At 32.9% G+C, this 26,517-nt stretch overlaps 1 protein-coding gene across 1 annotated transcript; it reads right to left on the reverse strand.

Annotated features, from left to right (window-relative positions):
- Positions 1-1,616: 1,616 nt before the first annotated feature.
- Positions 1,617-16,822, reverse strand: LOC134842214 (uncharacterized). Its single transcript, XM_063858444.1, has 4 exons — positions 16,392-16,822; positions 8,847-9,031; positions 7,872-8,310; positions 1,617-1,952 (listed from the first exon to the last, which is right to left on the reverse strand). The coding sequence occupies exons 1-4, from the start codon at positions 16,459-16,461 to the stop codon at positions 1,795-1,797; spliced, it is 852 nt and encodes a 283-aa protein (XP_063714514.1). The 5' UTR covers positions 16,462-16,822; the 3' UTR covers positions 1,617-1,794.
- Positions 16,823-26,517: the final 9,695 nt, after the last annotated feature.

Below are 26,517 nucleotides of genomic sequence, written 5' to 3' on the forward strand. Positions count from 1 at the left end.
TGTGTTTAAAGCGCTAGAGAATATTTACTAGAAAAGATTTCAAGGTGAACATTTGAGCTGGCTGTTTTAGTGTGAAATTGGAGGTTTGAAAAACAATTGGCATGAACATCAATTTTCCAAACATTAGTTTTTTCAAGGCTCGCCTAAATTTTGCTTCAATTTGTCACTTATTTTTATTATAAACTTGCAAGCTACCAAAATTTATTGGATAGAACTATGGGAAATTCATCCGGGAGTAAGTCGGAATTATCGTAAATACATCGCCGGTAAAGTTTTCTTGCCATAAAAGCATCCGTGCTTGAATCAGCAGCATTGTAGCAAGGCGAAACAAAACAAGACTGCTCGTATCAGGGCAAAGCCTTGAATGTTCCGACTGCCTTTTAAGGTTTATGGAGCAGCAGTAAAAACATAAAAAGTTAAATGAAATAAAAAAAAATGAAAATTTTTTTTCCAAAATTTGAAATTTTTTATGAAAATCATCCCCCCACACACCATTTAAAGTACAAAAAGATAGATTTCGTTCCTTGTAACAAATCAATTATGGCAAATAAGCTTCGTTCAACAAATTTGGAACGATTTATAAGACGGATTAAATCTCCGCTTACGCGTTAATAGCGCGAATTATATCGCGCGTTAATTGTCCCAAATTGGTCAAAATGGCCAAAATGGCAATCTTTAGACCCTCATAACTTTACGAAAAAGGATCACAGGTAAAATATCTTTTCAAATTTAGGCTCAGGACAACAATAGTTTTCGAATGATATAAGAAAATTCCATCAAAAATGGCTAGTTAAAAAGTCGAAATTTGTCTGAAGAAAAAAAAAAAACCCACCCCGAGCACAAATATTCCGTTACTTTCGTATCGAAAGTCGGAACAATAAAATAATTAGGGAATGAATAGTTTGGCGTTGTGACACACCAGCTAATATTTCTTTTTGCTGAAAAACATTTCTTCCTTTCGTTAAGTTTTTCATAACATCAATCTCATGAAAAGCAAATGGCATTAAATTTAACGGATACAACAGCCTTTTTGTAAAAAGTAACTTTAAACATATCAAACATACATGAAGTCTCGAAAAGTTGACGTTTGATACCTTCGAATTTCTAAAAACACTGCAATTTTTGACCCAAAAGTCTGTGTTTCTTTCTCAGGCGTCAAATTCGATTCAATCAATAAGGTATTTTTTCTCAAGATGTGAAGTATAACACTTGACGACTGGTGATGAAAAAAATGATAAGCTCAAAGAAGTCTGTTATCTTTTTTTTTACACTTGTAGCGAAACGAGAAAATGAGAAAACGAGAAAACTTGTAGCAAAACGAGTAATTTAAAGTATGTACTGGCTAAAAGCAAAAGTTCACTTTATTTAATTAGGGTTTCTGCAATTCGCAGAGAGTATATAAAAGGCTATCAGGCCTGTCTAACCATATTCTGTTTCTGTTATTTCCCCATATACAGACTGAGTTATTCCATACCGCAATCTTTTCCACCCCTTCGACACCCACTTCGCTTCCCCGTTTTTTTTCGTTTCTTAAATAGCTGTTAGCCTCAAATGTATAATGTCGTTTGGCAAAATTGTATCATGGGAACTGAGAAAAATATATATTCAGTGTTTTGGTGCATTAATTCCTAGTCGATAAATAAAGGGTCAATTTATCAATTATTTAGCCTGAAACTATCATGAAGTTTTTTTGCGGTTGGGCAAAGATGTCCCAAGATGGAGGGCTGTGAGAGGAAAAGTTCTTTTTGCAACTGTATAGTTCACAATTGTGTTCGCTCATCCTCTTTTGGTGTGTCAGTAGAGAATGTGCATTTTCCTGGCACTGAGTATGACGGAGAGTGTGAAACAGAGGGTGGTGAAGAGACTCATCTGCAGGATCCTGTTTCGAGGCACTTCGAAGTAGTTGTGGAAATACTGGGGCGAATAGAACATCACTCGCACCTGCTTCTCATCTGAACGAGAACACAAAACAGAAAAAAAATTATATGTTGATGCGGATTTTCTTTTTTTTTCAATAAATTTTTGTCTAATTTTCTTAAGTCGACGAAATTGACTTTCCGAACAAACCCAAACCACCATTTTCAACATTTTTTTTGTTTTCACACAAATTTGAAAAAAAAACAGACCCAAAAAAAAACGTTTTCAGGCACTTTGAAAAGTTTAGACCAAAAAAATTGTATTTTTGGGTGTGCGCTCTCTCTCTCAAAACAAGTATATGCTGGTGCCAACGAAGCTTCTAAAAAGTTTAGAGTCGGTTAGCCAAAAATTTATGTCTTAAAATAGTACCCCAGAAGACAACAAATCAGCGGTTTTTAGTTATTAAGTTTTAGTAAGTTCATGATTAAGTTTTAAAGTGACTGCTCGGTAAAATAACCTTTCTACAGATATAAATACGGGAAAATATTTTTCCGAAGCATGTTTTTCATGAGTTTTTTCGCAAATATTTCATGCTGATTGAAGCTCTTCTTTTTGCAATAGGCATCGCAATCTCGCCGAATTCTGATAACATTTTTCATTAAATTGGATTATGTTCTTTTCACGCAAGTTTTTACAGTTTATCGAATATTCAATGAACTTTGTGGTGCTAATGCTTCAATACTGCTGACTTAAATTAACCGTATACATTTTCCAAAATTCCTTCCTCTCGAATTTGGTGAAATTTGACAAAAAATGACGGATAAAAAATGATAGACATTTAGCAAGCACTTTTTTGTTGCAATTCATTTTGCTTGCGAGGTTTCAAATCAAACAAGACTGCTCGTGTCAGGACGAAGCCCTGAATGTTCCGACTGTCTTTTAATGTTTAATAAAATGTATTAAAAATGAAAAAAAAAATTCAAAAATTCAAAATTTTTCATTTTTTTTAAAAATGAAAAAAAAAAAATTCAAAAATTCGAAATTTTTTATGAAAATTATCCCCCCACACGCCATATAAAGTACAAAATGATAGAATTTGCTTCTTGCAACAAATCAATTATGGCAAATAAGCTTCTTCCAACTAATTTGGAACGATTTCTAAGACGGATTAAATCTCCGCTTACGCGTTAATAGCGCGAATTATATCGCGCGTTAATTGTCCCAAATTGGTCAAAATGGCAATCTTTAAACCCTCATAACTTCACGAAAAATGATCACAGGTGAAATATTTTTTCAAATATAAGCTCAGGACAACAATAGCTTTCGAATGATATTAAAAAATTCCGTCAAAAATGGCTAGTTAAAAAGTCGAAATTTCTCTGAAGAAAAAAAAACCCACCCCGAGCACAAATATTCCGCTACTTACGTATCGAAAGTCGGAACAATAACACAACTCAAATGGGTCAATTCTTTAACTTTATATTTAAGGATAGGAAAAGGGTAAATTATGTTAAAAGAACTACAAATGAGCTTGTTCTCTCCTAAATTGGAACCAAATGAATTCGCCCAATTTAGTGTTAATTTGGTTTGAATTGATATTTTTCCCATCAGTTTTATTTTGCCAAACATCACCAAGTTTTAGAAACACGAGTGTGAAATCTTGTCTTATTTCGTTTGATCCGTTTTTTTAAAAATCATTATAAAAGCTTGTTCAGCACAAAATGCATTGAAAATTCGATGAACTGTTAAAAACATGCGTTAACAAAAAAATTTCGGCTCATGAAAAATATTATCAGAATATGGTGACATTTTGCTGTTTATTGCAAAACAATGGCTTCAGTTACCCAAAAATTTGTGATACAAGAAAGGTTTTGAGAAAAGGTTCTAAAATTATCTTGTTGTTTGTTTCAATCTGGGCATGATTTAAATCTTTTCAGTCGATCGTATTAGTTTTCCGAGCTACCGGGTTGAATTTAAAAAAATCAAGCGATGTAAGCCATCGAGGTAAACAACATAACCCATGAAGCGTGGTGAGGTATAAAAAAGCGCAAACTTTTCGGTTCCAATTTCGCAAGAATTTGTTATATGTTTGAAAAAAATGGTTTTTTCACATTTTAAAATGGAAACTCAGAAAGTTACGAACAGCAAAAATTGCAAAATTTTTTTGACTGAAAAAAAAAATCTGCTGCACTTTTTGACAAGAAGCTAATTAAAATTCTTTTTTTGCTTATTCTATGGAATTCATAAGTTCTTGATAAAACGAATGACAGTTGTTTCTTTTTAAAGTATCAGCTTTCAGTGCGTTAGAAGTTACAACTAGCATAGAAGGTTCCGACCCAGAGTCCTGAAAACATTTTTCTAAAAATGTTGTTTTTTTGCAAGTAGCGAGAAAAAAAATCAGCCTGTAAAAATTGTTGCAATTCGCTACAAAACCAAAAATTATAATTTACTAAGAAAAACATTTTTTCAAATAAAGTTTATTTAGAAGATATGAGCGTTTTGAAGTTTTCATGCAGAGATAGTGCTCCATGGTTTTTAAACAACTGCTTATTAATGCTTGTAATCTGTTATTGCAATTGAAATTACGGCTAGAGACCCAGTTTCATCCAAAAAATGTAATGTTGCTCTATTAAATAATAAGTAAAACTTTTTGTGACTTTGGAATTTTCCCAGAGAATTTTCCTACATATTTTAAGGCGTAGTATTTTATGCGCGGAGCCTTTCCACAACTTGTTGTCTCAATTAAACCCTTAATATCAGATTGAGTTGTTCTCGAGAACAGTCAAAAAATTTCAAAAAACGGACGACAAATCAAAACATTGACTTTGAAGGCCATTGAAGGCCATAACGTTTTTGCTAAAAAAAAGTTGGACAAGATTGCTTGCACGGAAAGTTTCTCTCAACTTTTTTTCTAATAAACTCAAAATCTCAGAGCTCGGAGGGTAGTTTTGCGAAAAATCAAAAGGCTTCAGGAAACGGCAAAAAATCGAAAATTTGAACGATCCGGGGCTCATAAATTTTTGTGTAAAAAAAACTGGTCGTCATCGCTTGTGCGAGTGTGCTTCTTAAAATCCGTTTTACTCATTGAAGTCAAATTTTCAGATTTGGGTGGGTTGTTTTTGAGAAAAGCCAAAAAATTTCAAAAAACTTTCGACAAATTGATAAATTGTACTTTTCCGAGCCAAAGTTTGTTGTGCAAAAAAAATTAGTTTGTGCGTAACCACTAATGCAGCGGAGGGTTTCACAACCAACAAATTGAAAACTTGACCTTTCTGAAGGCCATAAAAATTTGAATTTTGTATTTAAAAAAATTGGGCATAGCCGTTGATGTAAGCCAGGGTCTAGAAACGCGTTCCTTTGATTTAAATCAAATTCTCAAGTTTGGGAAGGTTGCATATGAGAAAATGTAAAGATATTTAAAAACATTTGTGTCAAAATTTCACCCCACACATTTTTCCGGAGGCTGCGGAAAGTGGTTTAAGGTAAAAAGAGACTAGGGGATTATGCAAACACACAGGGTAAATGGTGGTTTTCCCGTTGGTATCACTTTATCGGAAATTGGATGATAACTGTCTGAGAAAAATCAAGTTTTTGTAAAAAGTGAAAAAATTTTCCAATGCGCCTCAAAAAAAATCCCAGTCCCATACATTTTTTTTCCAGAATACGTGTTTCTAACAAACACGAACTGTAGGCGCAGATAAAGTTGGAGGTACTAGTTTGATAACTTTTGAATTTGTTTTGCTGATTCGGGATGAAGTAGGTAATCTCAAAAATTTTAGAATTCGTGTTTTCATTATTTTTGCTGAAACTTCAAGGCAAAGCATCTTATGCACGGAGGTTTCTCACAACCTGAACCCTTGATGTCAGCTTGAGATGCTTCGAGAGGTCAAAATGTTTTAGAAAAAGGACAAGATTTCAAAACAATGACTTCTCAGAAGGTCAAAAATTTTTGTGTTCAAAAACGTTGACTTAATTGTTTATGCATGGGAGATTCACACAAGTCTTTCTACCCATTCGAACCAATATCTCAGATTAGGGAGTTTAGATTTTGAGAAAAGTCCGAAAGTGTCAAAAAACGGTCCAAAATTCAAAAATTTGACCTTTCCGAGGGTTTTTTTTTGTGTACAAAAACTTGGGCGTAACTGCTGATGCAAAAGAGTCTCTCAAACCCATTCTACCCATTGAAAACAAAAACCTGAGATTTGGGTGGGCAGTTTTCGACAAGTTTCGAAAAGGATCAGAAAATTTGACTTTTCCGAGGATCATAACTTTTTATTCAAATGAATTGGGGTGTAACCGCTTAAGCAAAGAAGCTCCTCACAGCTCGTTTTGACAATGAAACAAGAATTTCAGATTAAAGAGCATAGTTTTTGAGAAAAAAAATCTAAAAAAAAATTGAAAAAACGGCCAAAAAACCTAAAGTTTGATTTTTTGAGTGCCAGATCTTTTTGTGTTGAAGAATTGGACGTAAAAAATTATGCATGCGAGCTTCCCACAACCCGTTCTACCCATTGAAACCAAAATTTAAGGTTCTGGAGAGTAGCTTTTGAGAAAGTCAATGTTTCGAAAAACGGTCAAAAAATCGAAATTTTGTTGACCGATTCTTTCGATTTTTTTTTCAAGAGCCATAAATTTTTGTGTAAAAAAGTTTGAGTGCAGCCGGTAATGCCGAAAAATTTCCCCATTTTGTTCTCTCCATTGAAATCAAAGTCTCAGATTTGGAGGGTAATTTTTGAGAAAGTGTACAAAAAACCAAAAATATTTGTCAGTTTTTCCCCCTTACACTTTTTCGAAGGCTGTATAAAACGGGGTAAGGTAAAGAGAGCCCAGGAAATATGCAGGCACACAGAAGAGTGGTCGGACATCCCATTGGTACTACTTTTTTTGAAAATCGTTTCAAGAGTTTTTGAGACAAACTTTTTTTTTGAAAGAGTGAAAAAAACTTTCAAAGCGTCTTAAAAAAAAACCCAATCCCATACATTTTGACAAACCTGTTTTAATCAAACAGAAGCATAAATTTTTTCAATGAGATCTTCAACCAAGTCTGACACTAATTTCAGTTACCAGATTTTAGGTGAAAAAACAGAACCGAATGATCATTAGGCTTATATAGACCAACTTTGGTCTTGTTTTATGAAGCCATTTTTGAGTGATCTGCCCTAAAAATTTTTAGTTGCCTTGGAAGCCAAATTTTACTTTTCGAAAGAAAAACGCACACCGAAAAACCGCAGTTTTTGGTCCAGATCATCCAGAAAAGCTGAAAAACGGTTTTATCTTCCAAAAATAGCCGGCGACAGGAGCGGATTTAGGGCGGGTGGGCAGACGCCTCTCCCTCTCGCCCCTCGGGGATTCGACCCCCTGCCGAGCCAAAGGGTCCCCCTTTGGTATTTTTTACGAAACTCATTTTTGGCCGACCGACCCTAAAATTTTTCTAAAGGCGCCTTTGGCACCAATATAACTTATTTTGAGGGGAGGCCGGGCGCTTTTTGGTTAAAATTTTCCAAAAAGTGCCTAAAAACGCGTTTTTTGGACTATTTTTTCAAAATTTTGCCTGCGGCGCAGAAAATTTGACCAAAACAGGGACTAAACCGGGCTTATTGAGAGCTCAAAAAATCATTTCGGTCGACCTAAAAAAAAGGTCGAAAAAGTTTTCGAAAATTTTTTTTTGAAATCCCCCCCTCGAGAAAATCCTAGATCCGCCCCTGGCCGGCGATATAAATCTTTTTTGCCAAAGATTGTCCTTTAATATGATTTTCGTTCATTTTTTTCAGCAATAGCTGGCCTATAAAGGGACAACTTTTTCAAAATCCATGTCAAAAAAAATTTAGCGCAAGCTACTGCTTCTCATCCAAATGCTAAGGTAACTTCAGGATAAAGTTTTTCTCGATCAAGTTTTTTTGACTGAATGTGAGTTCAGCGTAAGATTTTGATTATTATTGAAAATAAACTTCAGGTTTTTTGTCAAAGCAACATCATAAAAAGCTTTCAAAAGTAGATCTTAAATCTCAAATTACCTTCATCAAACAATGCCATGTATTGAATGACATCCGGCAGAATCCTATCCGGAAGGCACGTGGCGACACTCAAGTCTGCAAACACGTCTGGTGTCAGATCGTCAAAATTATTGTGCAAGCCATGCAACCGCTGTGACGTAATAGTTACAGGTACCATAAAAGGAGATCTGATGAACATCTTCATGTTTCGCATGAACAAAACGAAACAAATCACGTGTAGTATCATCAAACTGAGCATTGTATAAAGAATGAAAAAATCGAGCCAAAATGTTTGAGAGTAGGCGACGATAACCATCATTAAAGGGGGAGACATTCCACAGAACCATCCAATGAAAAGGGCGACCAGGTTTTGGAAGTTTCTTTTTTCGAATCGCGATGAAAGATGCCTGGATCGGACGCCCCCAAAAGGCAAAAGGCGACTCATCTTTTTCCGCTTCATCTGAAATTAAAAAAGACACCCTGCTTGATGTGTTTCAGCACAAAAATCGGGAACTAAAAATCATTTGTCTCCGAAATCAGACGCAATTTTGATTCTTTACTGAGGAAAGCTAATAAAGCCAAACCAAAACCCTTCTTTTTCTTGGATACAGCTGTGGTAAAATGACAAAAATTTGTTCTTATCAATGCTACACTAATTTTGCAAAGCAGAAGCTCAAAAGGAGAATTTTAAAATTGGCTCGTGGCTACATCGGAGAAAATGGATATCATAAGTTGCCAAGTACTTCTCGGATTTCTTTATGCGGGAAAATTTCTCTGTTCTGCTCTTTGAAATTTTTACCTACAATTTTCTCAAAATTTTTAAATGAACTCAAAGCGATCTTTCAATTATCTCAAAATTCTTAGGGCTCCTATACCCTTATATTTATTCTTTAACCCGATGGTTTTTTTTAGTCAACATCCCTTATCCTGAGAAAAATGAATCGCTTAAACTGTTTTACTCGAAACTTCACTGTGATTTTAGATGTAACAATGCACCCTGAGATTGTATGCGTTGAGTTTGATGACGAGGTTGAAGTTGTTGACGGCGAAGTCGTGCCTGTTGTAGAGTCCCCTCTGCACCTCACTCTCCTCCCCCCTCCCGTCCAGGGCCACTGTGTGTCTCCCGTGCAGCAACTCCGCGTGCTCCGCCTCCGAATCCGAGAAAGTGGAGTCGTCCGAGTCTAGAGAAACAATCATAGTAATTGGTAATCGTTTTCAAATACGTTTGACATAATGGTGGGATCTTTTTAAATCTGAACCCCGCCTCAGTTCAATTAATTTGATCAATGATTTTTTTTGGGAGGGGAGTTCGATGCGTTGAAACTTTCAAAATCAATGAGCGCAACAGATCGCGCGTAAATTATCCCAAGTTGTTGATTGTCGATTGAAAAGTGTCAATTTAGGATAATAAAAATCATAATAAAAAATTGTTTCCAAACGATATCTAGTTACAGAGTTATTTATAAAAAAGTATAAATATAATCTAGTTAACTTCTTCGATCCAATACAATGGACTTTCTACCGGTAAATATTTGTTTAACGTAAACCTATTCATTGCACCTTACAACCAACCTCTACAAGAAAATAATTTTATTTTTTGTTTTCTCGGGTAGTCTTTTCTACCGACAACATAGAAACCAACGAAACAAATTCTAAATATTGAGCAAAAAAATGTCTCAAAGCATGCCCAGTAAAACCGTTTTGCTGGGCATGCCTAGAATGTAATTATCCAAAATGTAATTAACCTAGAATGTAATTATCCAAAAATTCAACATTAAAAGTATTCAATTGAAGCCGAGAAGCCCCAATCAAGAATTTGACCGAAGCGGGAAAAAATTTACATCAAATTAAACGCTTTTTTAAATTTTAGGTGTAACCGAACCTCTGTTGAGTTTATTTCTATATAAAGCTAAATTTTGATTTGTTTTTTTTTTGAAAATATCACGTTTAACTCTTGTTCAGTAATGTATTATCTCAATGGATCAATTTGGCAATCTTTTCGAATAATTTTCACGTTAATTTCAAAACTTTGTACGCAAAAAACTCTCTTACAGTATATATTTTTTTCATGCATTGTTTCGGTGATTGAATCCATTCTGTGTTTATAAATTTTTTGATTAGCCTTCTGATTTTCATTTCTAGTTCTAACAGTTTGTTTTTGTCAGTATTTGCATAAACTAAAGCTCCATATTGGATGATTACTTTTATACGCAAATATTGACTGCTGTCAAGCTAGAAAATTTCTCAATTGAAAAAACACTCCGCAGCATCGCAAAATTTTTTTTTATTTTATCAATATGCTGATGAAATTTCAATTTACAGTCAAGGTGAGTTCCAAGATATTTAAAACGATCTACATCTTCTATTTTGTTGTGATTTAAAAAATACTCTACAGGTCTATTTTCATTTTTTTGGTCCGGCAGTGGCTCATGGTCTTTGTTTTTTTTGACATTTAGTGTCAATTTGTTCTTTTCTAACCAATCGTTTACTTCAAGCAAAGCTGATTGATGTGCAAGAGCAATATAGTCTTTGTTGTTTGTGGATTTCAGAACAGTGTCATTAGCATACAAAAGTACTTCTTTATTTTTTTTTTTTTGTGGCTATTTGAAGATCGTTTATGTGAAATATGAAAAAAAGTGGGCCAAAGATAGATTCCTGAGGTACATCAAAAGATACCAGTTTAAGTTTGGTCTTTCAAAAGTTGCTTTCAATGCACTGATAGCGATTGCCAAGGTAAGATTCCAAAAGTTTTAAGACAGGCCCTCTGAATTCCATAAGTTTTAATTTTATTAGCAGATTAGAGTAATCAACCGTGTCAAAAGCCTTTGTTAGGTCTAAAAAATGATTCTATACAGTTAGTTTTTTGTACGATAGCGATGTTGAATTTTCTTCTAACAATGTAAGGATGGCGTCAACAGTGCTCTTTTTCGATCTGAAGCCAAACGAGTGTTTTGGATGATATCAAACTTGTCTACATATGTTAAGGCTCGTCTGAAATTAAAGCACTGAAAACTTTTTCCCAAAACTGGAAGAAGCGATTGGTCTATAGTCTGAGGGGTCATCAGTTTTTCCTTCCTTGAAAATTGGTACATTTCTTGAGTTTTCTAAACAATTTGGGCAGTTTACTGGTGTTAGGCAGTCATTAGGAATTTCAGTAAATGTGCCCGCTAGTCTAACTTTTAAATGCTTGACGAGAACAGTGTTGATATCATAGCAATCCGTACTATATCTATTTTATAGACTTTCGATGACTTCAATGCTTTCAATTAAATCATTTTTTTTTCAAAAATAACGATTGCTGCTGACGGATAACATTAATTTCCATGCAAGTTGGTTTGCTTTGTGTAACTCTGGCGCCAATATTTGCAAAGTATTCGTTAAATTTCTCAGTGTCCTCCTTAGACAGATTTAGCGACTTGGAAAATTTCTCTTTGCCTCTCAATTCTAGGAAAGATTTTAAAAAATTTTGTTCTAGAATTAGAATCAAGCGTTAATTTATTTTGATAGTATTTTCGTTTTTCTACGGATGATTAGGTTTTTGACCATTCTATTTAAAAAAATTATATATCTGTTCCGGGCATCCGTTGTCTTAACATTCAAACTTTTTTGTCGTAACCGCCGCTTTTTTAGGCAGTTTTTTTTTCACTTCATTGTCAATCCATGGATGCTTTTCTGATTGTACTAGTAATCGCTTTGAAAAAAAACGTATCAACTGCTTTCATAAGGATCAAATTTATTTTTTCTAAAATCCAAGAAGACGTTTGCGGGTCCTCGGAATTCGATACCTCATGGTGCAAAAAAAAACATAATGTCTCACTTATCTCCCTTTCTTAAACTTGCTTCAGTTTCTAGAGGAATTTTTTCATTAAAAACATCCTTTTTCAGGAAATTTAAGAAAAATTGAACATCAAAATTATCAGACATTGATTTTTTGATAATTTTGGTTGAGAAACTGAATGGCCAGAAAAAAAGTTAATCAATGTGCTACTATGTTCTGTCACTCTTGTTGGGAGGCAGCCCGTTTTGTTTCCTAAAAGGTCATTTCCCATCATAATATCCTCCATTTTCATTCGACTTGTCGAATTTAACAGAAAATTTACAATGAAATCAGCACAAACTATGTGTTCAATTTCAAGCTCTAGCGTTATTCGATCCAAATAGTTTTGCAGGCTTTCAAAAGCATCGTTGCTTAGAGAATTTGATGGAATGTAAATACAGGTTACTAAAATTTTCTGATTTAATTGAATTTTAATGAGCTCTGGCAAGATTCGAATATTGGTATGTTTTTTTGTTTTGTTAGACTATGGTCTGTCCCGGTGTTAACATAGATGCCAAAACCTCTTCCTCGTTTCACTCTAACGCAACTATGGAGAGGTTGGTATCGTTGATTTTGGAAGATATCATTGTCAGAGTTTTTTATCCAGGTTTCAGTTAAACAGATGATTTGTGGACGTTGGGCCAACTTCTCTGCTTCTAATTGAAATTCTTCAAAGTTTCGGGGCAGAGATCTGATATTTTGTAAAAACACTGAAAAACTTTTAGAGTCTGTTTCCTTTTTGTCTCTGTTCACCATATGTTTTGTGTAGCATTATTTTCGCGTGGTTTCTTAACTTGTTGAAATGTACTTATTTTTTGTGAAGATCTTGTTTTTTTAAATTAATGCTTTCTAACTACAAAAACTTTTATAGCTATGAAAGCAGCGCAAAATGCCACTATGAGCTGTCAGAAATCAGAAATCACCTAGAGGAGTGCGGAAAATGCACAAACTCTAGGTGGTTTCACCTCCTAGTCTAAAAAATTTTTTTCTTCGCTATAATACTAATACTGCTCTTTTTTAAATTTGCTTCCCCAATAAGATTCTCGCCTCCTTTTTTTCCTTTTTAATTTTCATCCTTATCCATTTTCCTGTAGTTTTTTTACGCAGCTCTGGGAACTAATAAAGCATAATAGTTTTCTTTTGAGTTTGTTCTAATTTTATTATTAAAAAAATTAACGGGCTATTTGCTGCGTTCAAAATAGATCGCGTCTTCAATACTAAGTTCCAGGCTTCAAAATCTTTTAAATAATACTGAAAATCCTCTCAAAATTGAGTAAAAGTATTTTGTCATTTCTTACCGCATCAAAAAAGACTTGGATACAACCTGATGCATTTCCAGTTCAATCTCGTTATAGAGTTCCAAATTCCCGTGAAACTTTTGATATACATTTGAATATTTTTTCTAAATTTCGTTGTTTTTATTTCACTAATCGTGCATGTATAATCCGACCCTATGCCACCTCAAAATTACTCGTATGATATTGAGTTTAGCATCATACTAAAATCTTTAATTTAGTCTTCGATTGTTAAGACGTAGAGTATAATAAAAAAAATTTAATCGAAATAAAAGGAAAAATGTTTGAAGAAATTTTTGTTCTGACTTTTGTAACGAAAGTAACGGAATATTTGTGCTCGGGAGGGTTTTTTTTCTTCAGACAAATTTCGACTCTTTAACTAGCCATTTTTGACAAATTTTTTTATATCATTCAAAGTTTATTGTTGTCCTGAGCTTAAATGTGAAAAGATATTTACCTGCCTGAGATCGTTTTTTGTTTATGGGGGCTTAAAGATGATGGGGGTTTGAAGTTTATGGGGGTTTGAAGTTTATGGTGGTTTGAATATTGCTATTTTGGCCAAACCGGGACAATTAGGGCGCGATATAATTAAGCTATTAACGCGTAAGCGGAGAGTTAATCACTCTTAAAAATTGTTCCAAATTGGTTAAAGGAAGCTTATTTGCCATAATTGAACTGTTACTAGGAGCGAAATCTAACACTTTGTATATTAAATGGGGGATAATTTTTCGGAAAAAAAAACTGAAATTAAAAAAATTTTTGTCATTTCATTTTATTACCTTTAATTTTTTTCTTATTACTGCTCAATAGATATTAAAAGGCAGTCGGAACTTTTAGGTCTTTTCCCAGATACGACAGCAGTCTTGTGTTCCTTTTGATTTCTTCTTGAGTTTTGTGTAGAATGTTCACGTGGTATTTTGCTTAACATTTCAGCAGGATTATAATGGGGCAATTTGTTTTGCAAAACTCTGATTTAAAGTTAAGCCCCAGAAACGATCATTATCGGTTTTTAGTCAATCAAAAACTGCGCCAAAAAATGGTTTAATTGCTGGCAAAATTATACCAGAATGAGCCTCTTGCATAACTCAACAAAATTTTCAAAAATACGAAAGTTGTTTTTAGATAAAAATTGGTGTAATTATTGATTGACTATAATGAACCGAAAGCCGTCGTTTTTAATTTGGAGTTAACTTTTGGACTCGACTTTCGCAAAAGATATTGCACCATTTTATTTCTGCTGAAAATCTCAGCAAGTCTTAGTTTTTTTTATCTTTTAATTTTTGTCCAACCCATCTGAGAAAAACGCTTTTCAAAGTTAATGTTTTTTGTCGGATAAAATAAATCAGCACTGTACCACCCGAGAAATAAATTGTGAGAGAGAAAAAAAGTTCTCTCACAGCCTGCAACTGATTTTATTTATTTGATCGTTGATAGTTCGATATAAAACTTACTCTTGGCTTGTTTTATCTTTTTTTAAAAAAAATATTTAGGATTGCTCAGAATCCTTTTTACTATTGAAACTGAGAGTTTTTGAGGTTTTTCTAACAAAATTTTTACCTAAGACCGGATCTAGGGTTTTCTCGAAGAGAGAGATATAAGAAAATTTAATTCACACTTTTTCTAATTCAACCAAACTACCTAACTTATAACCTTGTTTGAACTTGAGTTCTCTTATGTCACTACAAAGACCAGATTTGAATTCATTTCACCGAACTCTCTGCGCCGCTGACAAATCATGTGTTTTTGAAAATACAAGTCAAAACGAGCGTTTTATGCGCTTTTTGGAAAAAGTTGACCACAAAATGGCGTTTTTTTGCCTTTAAAAATATATCAAAACAATGAATGTGATTTTTATTTGAAGCTGATATTAAATTGTGTTAAAAAGATATTGCGAAACTGCAAAAACAATACTTCTCTAATAAATCCGAATAACGCTGTCAAGTTTCAAATTAGGGGCTAGCAAGTTCGCGTAATGTTATCAGAAACAGTCGCAACATGTTCTCCGTCGCTAAATTTTTTGGTCGCAATATGCTTTTTTCGGACATTGTTCTGACTGGTATTAGGTTAGCTTAACACGTGGGGTCATTTAAGCTAATAAACAACAATAAATTTGCGGCGAAAAAAATATTGGCGAAGATGAAAAAATTGGCGGCCTAAAAGAGTGATTGATTTATTTCACTTGCGAGAGCAATAGACTTAGAAAATAGACTTTTTTCACTTAAGCAATTTTTCTTACACATTTTTGCTTCATTTCTTCTGACATGCTCAATTTCATGAAAATTCAAAAGCAACTAATTTTTAATTCATTTGAGACTGTATTTAACTTTTTCAATTATAGGTATTCAAAAACTGTTATAATTTTTGTGAATTTTGTTCTAATTTCGTCAGCTGATTTTTCGTTTTTTTTTCGGAATTTTTTTATGTGGTACGCTTTTCAAACAAGTTTTGTTTTCAAATCTCAGTTTTTTTCAAGTTTTTCTTTTGAACACTTCCTGTTTGATAAAAACAAGTATTATAAAAACGTATGAGTTTTGCTTTTTTAAAAACTTTTTTTTGAGACGACTTGGATTTTTTTGTTCTTCTCTTCTAATAAACTACCGTACCATTTTTCGTAAAAACGATTTCGATTGAAAAACCACCTACTCCCCCTATCTGCCTGCATAAATCCCGTAGTTTTTTCCTGTATCTCACTTACTGCAGCCTACGAAAAACTGTGTGGGAGGAATTTTCGACACAATTTTTTTTTTAGAATTTTCAAACATTTTTCAATAACTACACACCAAATATGAGATTTCGGGTTCAATGGAAAGCATGGGTTGTGGAAAACTACCCGGCATAAGCGGCTACCTCCTAAAGTTGTTTCTCAAAAAAATATCGCACTCAGAAAAGTCATTTTATTTCATTTTTTGGTTTGTTGACAGTTTGCTGAAGCTTTGTTTGTCTCAAAAGCCTTTTCCCAAGTCCGAAACTATTGAGTTTGATAGAAAAATGATTTTTAGAAAACTATTCTGCATAAACGGCTACGCCAACGTTTTTTTTTTTTCACAAAAAATAATGACACTCAGAAAGTTCAAACTTTTGTTGCTTTTTTTGTTTGTAATTTTTGAAGAATATTTTTGTACCATTAAAAAGAAATGAATATCCTGGGTTCAAAATTAAAACGATAATCTTTTGCCGGTGATAATTTTTCGTCACATCATTAACGTTTGAAACTGACCTTTTCAAAATGTTTTGCTTCTAAATTTTTCACAACAAATGAATTCAAAAAATGAAATAGCCCAAAAATGTTGTCAAAGTTCGCGACAACCGATATTTTGTGACCCAATTTGTCGCAATTATCCCAAACGGTTTTCTTATTAAGGTTTTTCGAATTTTTCACTGAACTTGAATTTTGGTTGACGTCGAAGTTTCGTTTTTTCATTTTTTTACCTGGATGGGTGTTGACCTGTAGATTGGGACTGTACTCATTTGTAAGTCCTCGCTGTGCGTAGGACGCCATAATTACAACACTGAAGATATTGTAACGGATATGGAAAGCAAAATATTGCAAAATTTTAGAATTTTTGTAACCTAACTAGAGCTATAAGTTCTTTCCATAATCTGAACACTAATTTGAATGATCAGTAAACAGGAAGCTGATATGCGTTTTTATCAATTTATTAAGTTCAATTATTCCGGTTTTCAAGTGATTTGCCGAAAAGATAAGGCAAATGAGTTTCATTTAGAGTGGCTCAAAGTTCAAATAGAGATTGCAAGTCCAGACTCAACTTTTCGAAAGCATGGTGCGATGTTTTGAATGGCGTTTAGGACAATCATATTGAGAGCAACTGACTGGCGTTCAAGATCATGGCAGCCCAATTATATGCTTCGAAACTAGTTATGAGCAAGATTCTTAAGTACTTTGGCGTGATATCGACATTTAGACAGAAATCTATATCAATTCCACACTGAATTGAGTATATCTTGATTTGTATAGTGATGTCAAAGTAGTATATCACTATGGTGTTATGATGATGCTAGCTAAAACCATGAACTAATATTAGTTGTGGCTTTATAACTAAACCGATGATCGCGATGATTGCTCATTCAACGAAATGATGTCTGTGAACTAACATTTAAAACGGATCATTTCCCCTGAGATAATCAAACTATTTGGAAACCATGATTCTGTGGAGTGGGTTTTATTTAAATAAACAGTCAAAGGCTTAATCTGGAAGTCAATTATTTAGGTTGACAAGAACTCACTTAACTAGAGCCCATTAGGCGAACCATGGCTTGCAAGATTTCACTCTACGAATTGCAGCGTTCGTGTGATTTGAACCAACAACCATGTGATTGCTACAACATCATTATACCCGTGAAGCGATAATTCGGGGACCGTTCCTCTCGTGCTGGATGTGAGGATAATGGATCAGGAGGGGGGAAGGGGTGTATGCGGTCTCCCATGTATTGGAATAGGCTATAGATTTCCAGTGTCGCAAAAATTTACTGAAAAAATGGGTCGAAAACTTTTTAATCAAAATTTTTTTTGTATTCGACAAAAAGTCTTACTTAAACATCTCAAAATTCTGGACTATTTTACTCATTTTAAAAAATTTTTATACAGTGCGCTTATCAATATTGATATAATTTGTCGAAAGATTCTTTTTAGCCCATTGTTGAAAGAAAGATATCCAAAAACTTGTAGCATTTTTTACTTTGTAGTCAAAACTTTTGATTATTTTTTTAAAGAATTCCTTTTTTGCGCCATTTTATAAGATCTAGTTTTTGTTAACAGAACGGTAATTTAAGTTACTTTTTCTTGAACAATTTTTTCTCTAAAAATGGACTTCCCTCAAAATAGTATATTTTCAAATCTTCAGCCAAATTCCTTAAATTTGGTATAATCGTGATTCCACCATCATTAGCGAAGTATTCTTGGATCTATCTTGTAAAATAAAAAGAAAAAGCGTCATTTTTCTTGCGATATTTTCTAACTAATTATTACAAAAACCTAAAAATCTGCCTGCATAAATCCCGTAGTTTTTTCCTGTATCTCACTTACTGCAGCCTACGAAAAACTGTGTGGGAGGAATTTTCGACACAATTTTTTTTTAGAATTTTCAAACATTTTTCAATAACTACACAACCAAATATGAGATTTCGGGTTCAATGGAAAGCATGGGTTGTGGAAAACTACCCGGCATAAGCGGCTACCTCCTAAAGTTGTTTCTCAAAAAAATATCGCACTCAGAAAAGTCATTTTATTTCATTTTTTTTTGGTTTGTTGACAGTTTGCTGAAGCTTTGTTTGTCTCAAAAGCCTTTTCCCAAGTCCGAAACTATTGAGTTTGATAGAAAAATGATTTTTAGAAAACTATTCTGCATAAACGGCTACGCCAACGTTTTTTTTTTTCACAAAAAATAATGACACTCAGAAAGTTCAAACTTTTGTTGCTTTTTTTGTTTGTAATTTTTGAAGAATATTTTTGTACCATTAAAAAGAAATGAATATCCTGGGTTCAAAATTAAAACGATAATCTTTTGCCGGTGATAATTTTTCGTCACATCATTAACGTTTGAAACTGACCTTTTCAAAATGTTTTGCTTCTAAATTTTTCACAACAAATGAATTCAAAAAATGAAATAGCCCAAAAATGTTGTCAAAGTTCGCGACAACCGATATTTTGTGACCCAATTTGTCGCAATTATCCCAAACGGTTTTCTTTTTAAGGTTTTTCGAATTTTTCACTGAACTTGAATTTTGGTTGACGTCGAAGTTTCGTTTTTTCATTTTTTTACCTGGATGGGTGTTGACCTGTAGATTGGGACTGTACTCATTTGTAAGTCCTCGCTGTGCGTAGGACGCCATAATTACAACACTGAAGATATTGTAACGGATATGGAAAGCAAAATATTGCAAAATTTTAGAATTTTTGTAACCTAATTAGAGCTATAAGTTCTTTCCATAATCTGAACACTAATTTGAATGATCAGTAAACAGGAAGCTGATATGCGTTTTTATCAATTTATTAAGTTCAATTATTCCGGTTTTCAAGTGATTTGCCGAAAAGATAAGGCAAATGAGTTTCATTTAGAGTGGCTCAAAGTTCAAATAGAGATTGCAAGTCCAGACTCAACTTTTCGAAAGCATGGTGCGATGTTTTGAATGGCGTTTAGGACAATCATATTGAGAGCAACTGACTGGCGTTCAAGATCATGGCAGCCCAATTATATGCTTCGAAACTAGTTATGAGCAAGATTCTTAAGTACTTTGGCGTGATATCGACATTTAGACAGAAATCTATATCAACTCCACACTGAATTGAGTATATCTTGATTTGTATAGTGATGTCAAAGTAGTATATCACTATGGTGTTATGATGATGCTAGCTAAAACCATGAACTAATATTAGTTGTGGCTTTATAACAAACCGATGATCGCGATGATTGCTCATTCAACGAAATGGTGTCTGTGAACTAACATTTAAAATTGATCATTTCCCCTGAGATAATCAAACTGCTTGGAAACCATGATTCTGTGGAGTGGGTTTTATTTAAATAAACAGTCAAAGGCTTAATCTGGAAGTCAATTATTTAGGTTGACAAGAAATCACTTAACTAGAGCCCATTAGGCGAACCATGGCTTGCAAGATTTCACTCTACGAATTGCAGCGTTCGTGTGATTTGAACCAACAACCATGTGATTGCTACAACATCATTATACCCGTGAAGCGATAATTCGGGGACCGTTCCTCTCGTGCTGGATGTGAGGATAATGGATCAGGAGGGGGGAAGGGGTGTATGCGGTCTCCCATGTATTGGAATAGGCTATAGATTTCCAGTGTCGCAAAAATTTACTGAAAAAATGGGTCGAAAACTTTTTAATCAAAATTTTTTTTGTATTCGACAAAAAGTCTTACTTAAACATCTCAAAATTCTGGACTATTTTACTCATTTTAAAAAATTTTTATACAGTGCGCTTATCAATATTGATATAATTTGTCGAAAGATTCTTTTTAGCCCATTGTTGAAAGAAAGATATCCAAAAACTTGTAGCATTTTTTACTTTGTAGTCAAAACTTTTGATTATTTTTTTAAAGAATTCCTTTTTTGCGCCATTTTATAAGATCTAGTTTTTGTTAACAGAACGGTAATTTAAGTTACTTTTTCTTGAACAATTTTTTCTCTAAAAATGGACTTCCCTCAAAATAGTATATTTTCAAATCTTCAGCCAAATTCCTTAAATTTGGTATAATCGTGATTCCACCATCATTAGCGAAGTATTCTTGGATCTATCTTGTAAAATAAAAAGAAAAAGCGTCATTTTTCTTGCGATATTTTCTAACTAATTATTACAAAAACCTAAAAATCTGGCACTTTTAACACCACTGAAAAAGCGATTGAAAAGAAGAATTGCCGTTTGCTGATCAAGTTGCACAGAGGAACCCTACCATAGTAAAAAAAAATTTGTAGGGTCTCAAATTCTGCACAAATTAGGCATTATAACTGTTGTAAGCTTTTCCAATTCCTTTTTTCGCTCAATTAATGCAAAAAATTAAAAATTTCAAACCGGTTTTTCTCGACACCAGAAAAAAAATTGGGACTTTTTAATGTGGTTCAAATCACGACTGAAAAGGCAAATGCTTTAAAACGATATATCACTCAACCCAGTTCATTGATTATGAGTGGTACCTGGTTTTGCGCCAAAAATAAAAAGACAAAAATTCAAAATCAATAAAACACACCCGAATACAAGGTTCCTCCCGATTTTCAGTACGAATAATGATTTCAAAGAGCAAAACTTTTGAATACAAGAAAAAAACTCAAAAATACTCCAGTTTTTACATTAGATTTTCAGCAAACGTTATTTCTTCCAAAACCTGAGTCAATAATTTGAATTTTATCAAAGTGTATTTTAATCAGGTTACTCGTTTCATAGCTTCGTTCTCCTTTGCACTGAACATCTGAATCCGAATATGGGTTACAATTTATTACAAGCCCAGAGTTGATTGTTTGCCAGAAGTTGGTTCCAGTTTAGAAACAAGTGAATTGAAAAAAAAAGACTGACAGGGCTAAGTGAAAGTAGACTTTTAGGGCCGAAGAATTTTCCCCAGTTTTTAATTAGTTTTGGACAATGTAATTGCTGGAAAAAATTACTGAAAAAATGGGTCGAAAACTTTTTATTCCAAAATTTTTTTTGTATTCGACAAAAAGCCTTACTTAAACATCTCAAAATTCTGGACTATTTTACTCATTTTAAAAAATTTTTATACAGTGCGCTTATCAATATTGATATAATTTGTCAAAAGATTTTTTTAGCCCATTGTTGAAAGAAAGATATCCAAAAACTTGTAGAACTTTTCACTTTTGTAGTCAAAACTTTTGATTAATTTTTTAATGAATTCCTTTTTTGCGCTATTTTATAAGATCTAGTTTTTTGTTAACGGAACGGTAATTTAAGTTACTTTTTCTTCAAAATTTTTTTCTCTCAAAATGGATTTCCCTCAAAACAGTTTATTTTCAAATCTTGAGCCAAATTCCTTAAATTTGGTACAATCGTGATTCCACCATCATTAGCGGAGTATTCTTGGATCTATCTCGTAAAATAAAAAAAGCGTCATTTTTCTTGCGATATTTTCTAACTAATTATTACAAAAACCTAAAAATCTGGCACTTATAACACCACTGAAAAAGCGATTGAAAAGAAGAATTGCCGTTTGCTGATCAAGTTGCACAGAGGAACCCTACCATAGTAAAAAAAAATTTGTAGGGTCTCAAATTCTGCACAAATTAGGCATTATAACTGTTGTAAGCTTTTCCAATTCCTTTTTTCGCTCAATTAATGCAAAAAATTAAAAATTTCAAACCGGTTTTTCTCGACACCAGAAAAAAAATTGGGACTTTTTAATGTGGTTCAAATCACGACTGAAAAGGCAAATGCTTTAAAACGATATATCACTCAACCCAGTTCATTGATTATGAGTGGTACCTGGTTTTGCGCCAAAAATAAAAAGACAAAAATTCAAAATCAATAAAACACACCCGAATACAAGGTTCCTCCCGATTTTATGAAAACCTAACAATCTGGCACATTTAACATCACTGAAAAAGCGATTGAAAACAAGAATAAACGTTTGCTGATCAAGTTGCACAGAGGAAGCCTACCATAGTCTTTAGAAATCTACGGTTTAGAAAACTTTTTTTTCCAAATAAAGGTAGTTTTTTTCTGCTTCCGCTTGGTATGATCTGACGTAAAAACAGTTTAAGCATTTTAGTTAGTCAGAGTTATATAACGAATTGGATGAAAAATTTTGTAGAAAAATGACAAGAATTACAAAACAAAAACGAAAAAAAAATTTTCTCAAATTTTTTTGCACAGTCCCGAAAAGTAGCTAAAAAATTCAAAAACTAGTTTTACTTGCTTAAATTTATTTTTAGGGTCTCAAATTCTGCACAAATTAGGCATTATAACTGTTGTAAGCCTGACCAATTCCTTTTTTTTCGCTCGAATTCTGACGAAAAATTAAAAATTTCAAACCGGTTATTCTCGACACCAGAAAAAAGTTGGGATTTTTTAATGTGGTTCAAATGACGACTGAAAAGGCAAATGCTTTAAAATGATATATCACTCAACCCAGTTCATTGATTATGAATGGTACCTGGTTTTGCGCGGAAAAAAAGGACAAAAAATCAAAATCAATAAAACACACCCGAATACAAGGTTCCTCCCGATTTTCAGTACGTATAATGATTTCAAAGAGCAAAACTTTTGAATACAAGAAAAAAACTCAAAAATACTCCAGTTTTCACTTTAAGTTTTTCAGCAAACGTAATTTCTCCCAAAATTTGAGCCAATAATTTGAAATTTATCAAAATGTATTTTAATCAGGTTACTCGTTTCATAGCTTCGTTCTCCTTTGCACTGAACAGCTGAATCAGAATATGGGTTAGTTTTTGACACTTTCTTTCTTAATTGTGACACCGACTTGTCTTTTAATGTAAGTTGCCATGGCATACAATTTATTGCATCTGGCCAGCTCCTAGCCCAGAGTTGATTGTTTGCCAGAAGTTGGTTCCAGTTTAGAAACAAGTGAATTGAAAAAAAAAGAATGACAAGGTTAAGTGAAAAAAGACTTTTAGGGCCGAACAATTTTCCCCAGTTTTTAATTGGTGTTGGACAATGTAATTGCTGGAAAAACTTACTGAATAAATGGGTCGAAAACTTTTTTAATCAGAAACTTTTTTTTTGTATTCGACAAAAAGTCTTTCTTAAACATCTCAAAATTCTGGACTATTTTACTCATTTTAAAAAACTTTTATACAGTGCGCTTATCAATATTGATATAATTTGTCAAAAGAATTTTTTAGCCCATCGTTGAAAGAAAGATATCCAAAAAATTTGTAGAACTTTTTACTTTTGTAGTCAAAACTTTAGATTAATTTTTTAATGAATTCCTTTTTTGCGCTATTTTATAAGATCTAGTTTTTTGTTAACGGAACGGTAATTTAAGTTACTTTTTCTTCAAAATTTTTTTCTCTCAAAATGGATTTCCCTCAAAACAGTTTATTTTCAAACCTTGAGTCAAATTCCTTAAATTTGGTATAATCGTGATTCCACATCATTAGCGAAGTTTTCTTGGATCTATCTCATAAAATAAAAAAAAGCGTCATTTTTCTTGCGATATTTTCTAACTAATTATTATAAAAACCTAAAAATCTGGCACATATAACATCACTGAAAAAGCGATTGAAAACAAGAATAGCCGTTTGCTGATCAAGTTGCACAGAGGAAGCCTACCATAGTCTTTACAAATCTACGGTTTAGAAAACTTTTTTCAGAATAAGGGTAGTTTTATTCTGCTTCTGCTTGGTGTGATCTGACGTAAAAACAGTTTGAGCATTTTAGTTAGTCAGAGGTATATAACGAATTGGAGGAAAACTTTTGTAGAAAAATGACAAGAATTACTAAACAAAAACGAAAAAAAATTTTCTCAAATTTTTTTGCACAGTCCCGAAAAGTAGCTATAAAATTCAAAAACTAGTTTTACTTGCTTAAATTTATTTTTCATGGTCTCAAACTCTGCACAAATTAGGCATTATAACTGTTGTAAGCCTGACCTATTCCTTTTTTTCGCTCGAATTCAGACAAAAAATTAAAAATTTCAAACCGGTTATTCTCGACAGCAGATAAAAATTGGGATTTTTTAATGTGGTTCAAATCACGACTGAAAAGGCAAATGCTTTAAAATGATATATCACTCAACCCAGTTCATTGATTATGAATGGTACCTGTTTTTGCGCCAAAATTAAAAAGACAAAAATTCAAAATCAATAAAACACACCCGAATACAAGATTCCTCCCGATTTTCAGTACGAATAATGATTTCAAAGAGCAAAACTTTCGAATACAAGAAAAAAAACTCAAAATACTCCAGTTTTCACTTTAAGTTTTTCAGCAAACGTTATTTCTCCCAAAATTTGAGCCAATAATTTGAACTTTATCAAAGTGTATTTTAATCAGGTTACTCGTTTCATAGCTTCGTTCTCCTTTGCACTGAACATCTGAATCCGAATATGGGTTAGTTTTTGACACTTTCTTTCTTAATTGTGACACCGACTTGTCTTTTAATGTAAGTTGCCATGGCATACAATTTATTGCAGCTGGCCAGCTCCTAGCCCAGAGTTGATTGTTTGCCAGAAGTTGGTTCCAGTTTAGAAACATGTGAATTGAAAAAAAAAAGAATGACAAGGCTAAGTGAAAGTAGATTTTTAGGGCCAAACAATTTTTTCCCAGTTTTTAATTAGCTTTAGACAATGTAATTGCTGAAAAAACTTCCTGAAAAATTGGGTTGAAAACTTTTTATTCCAAAGTTTTTTTTAGTATTCGACAAAAAGCCTTACTTAAACATCTCAAAATTCTGGACTATTTTACTCATTTAAAAAAAATTTTAAACAGTGCGCTTATCAATATTGATATAATTAGTCAAAAGATTTTTTTTTAGCTCATTGTTGAAAGAAAGATATCCAAAAACTTGTAGCACTTTTTACTTTTGTATTCAAAACTTTGCATTATTTTTTTAATGAATTCTTTTTTTTTGCGCTATTTCATAAGATCTAGTTTTTTGTTAACGGAACGGTAATTTAAGTTACTTTTTTCTTCAAAGTTTTTTTCTCTTAAAATAGATCCCTCAAAATAGTTTATTTTCAAATCTTGAGCCAAATTCTTTAAGAAGCCTTACAAAAAGCCTTACTTAAAAAATCTGGACTATTTTACTCATTTTTAAAAAATTTTATACAGTGCGCTTATCAATATTGATATAATTTGGCAGAAGATTCCTTTTAAATCATTTTTGAAAGAAAAACAACCAAAAACTTGTAGCACTTTTTACTTTTGTAGTCAAAACTTTGGATTATTTTTTTTAATGAGTTCCTCTTTTGCGCTATTTCATAAGATCTAGTTTTTTGTTAACGGAACGGTAATTTAAGTTACTTTTTTCTTCAAATTTTTTTTCTCTCAAAACTGATTTTCCTCAAACTATTTTATTTTCAAATTTTGAGCCAAATTTTTTAAATTTGGTATAATCGTGATTCCACCATCAATAGCGAAGTATTCTTGGATCTATCTCGTAAAATTAAAAAAAGTGTCATTTTTCTTGCGATATTTTCTAACTAATTTTAATGAAAATATAAAAATCTGGCACGTTTAACATCACTGAAAAAGCGATTGAAAACAAAAATAGCCGTTTGCTGATCAAGTTGCACAGAGGAATTCTACCATAGTCTTTAGAAATCTACGGTTTAGAAAACTTTTTTTTCCAAGTTAGAGTAGTTTTTTCTGCTTCTGCTTGGTGTGATCTGACGTAGAAAAAAAATTCAGCATTTCACTTAGTCAAAGTTCTACGGGTGAATTGGACAAAATTTTCTGTAGAAAATTGACAAAAATTACAAAGCAAAAAAAAGTTCTCAAAAAATCCGAAAAGGGGCTTAAAAATTCAAAAAACTGGTTTTACTAGCTTAAATTTTTTTGTAGGGTCTTAAAATCTGAACAAATTAGGCATTATAACTGTTATAAGCCTTTCAAACTACTTTTTTTGCTCGAATTAAGACGAAAAATTAAAAATTTCAAACCGGTTTTTCTCGACACCAGAAAACAATTGGGATTTTTTAATGTGATTCAAATCACGACTGAAAAGGCAAATGCTTTAAAATTATATATCACTCAACCCAGTTCATTGATTATGAATAGTGTCTGGTTTTGCGCTGAAAAAAAAAAGGACAAAAATTCAAAATCAAAAAAACACACCCGAATACAAGGTTCCTCCCGATTTTCAGTACGAATAATGATTTCAAAGAGCAAAACTTTCGAATACAAGAAAAAAAACTCAAAAGTACTCCTGTTTTCACTTTAAGTTTTTCAGCAAACGTTATTTCTCCCAAAATTTGAGCCAACAATTTGAATTTTATCAAAGTGTATTTTAATCAGGTTACTCGTTTCATAGCTTCGTTCTCCTTTGCACGAACAGCTGAATCCGAATATGGGTTAGTTTTTGACACTTTCTTTCTTAATTGTGACA

Source organism: Symsagittifera roscoffensis, chromosome 3 (assembly GCF_963678635.1).
Source record: "Symsagittifera roscoffensis chromosome 3, txSymRosc1.1, whole genome shotgun sequence".
Taxonomy (NCBI): domain Eukaryota; kingdom Metazoa; phylum Xenacoelomorpha; order Acoela; family Convolutidae; genus Symsagittifera; species Symsagittifera roscoffensis.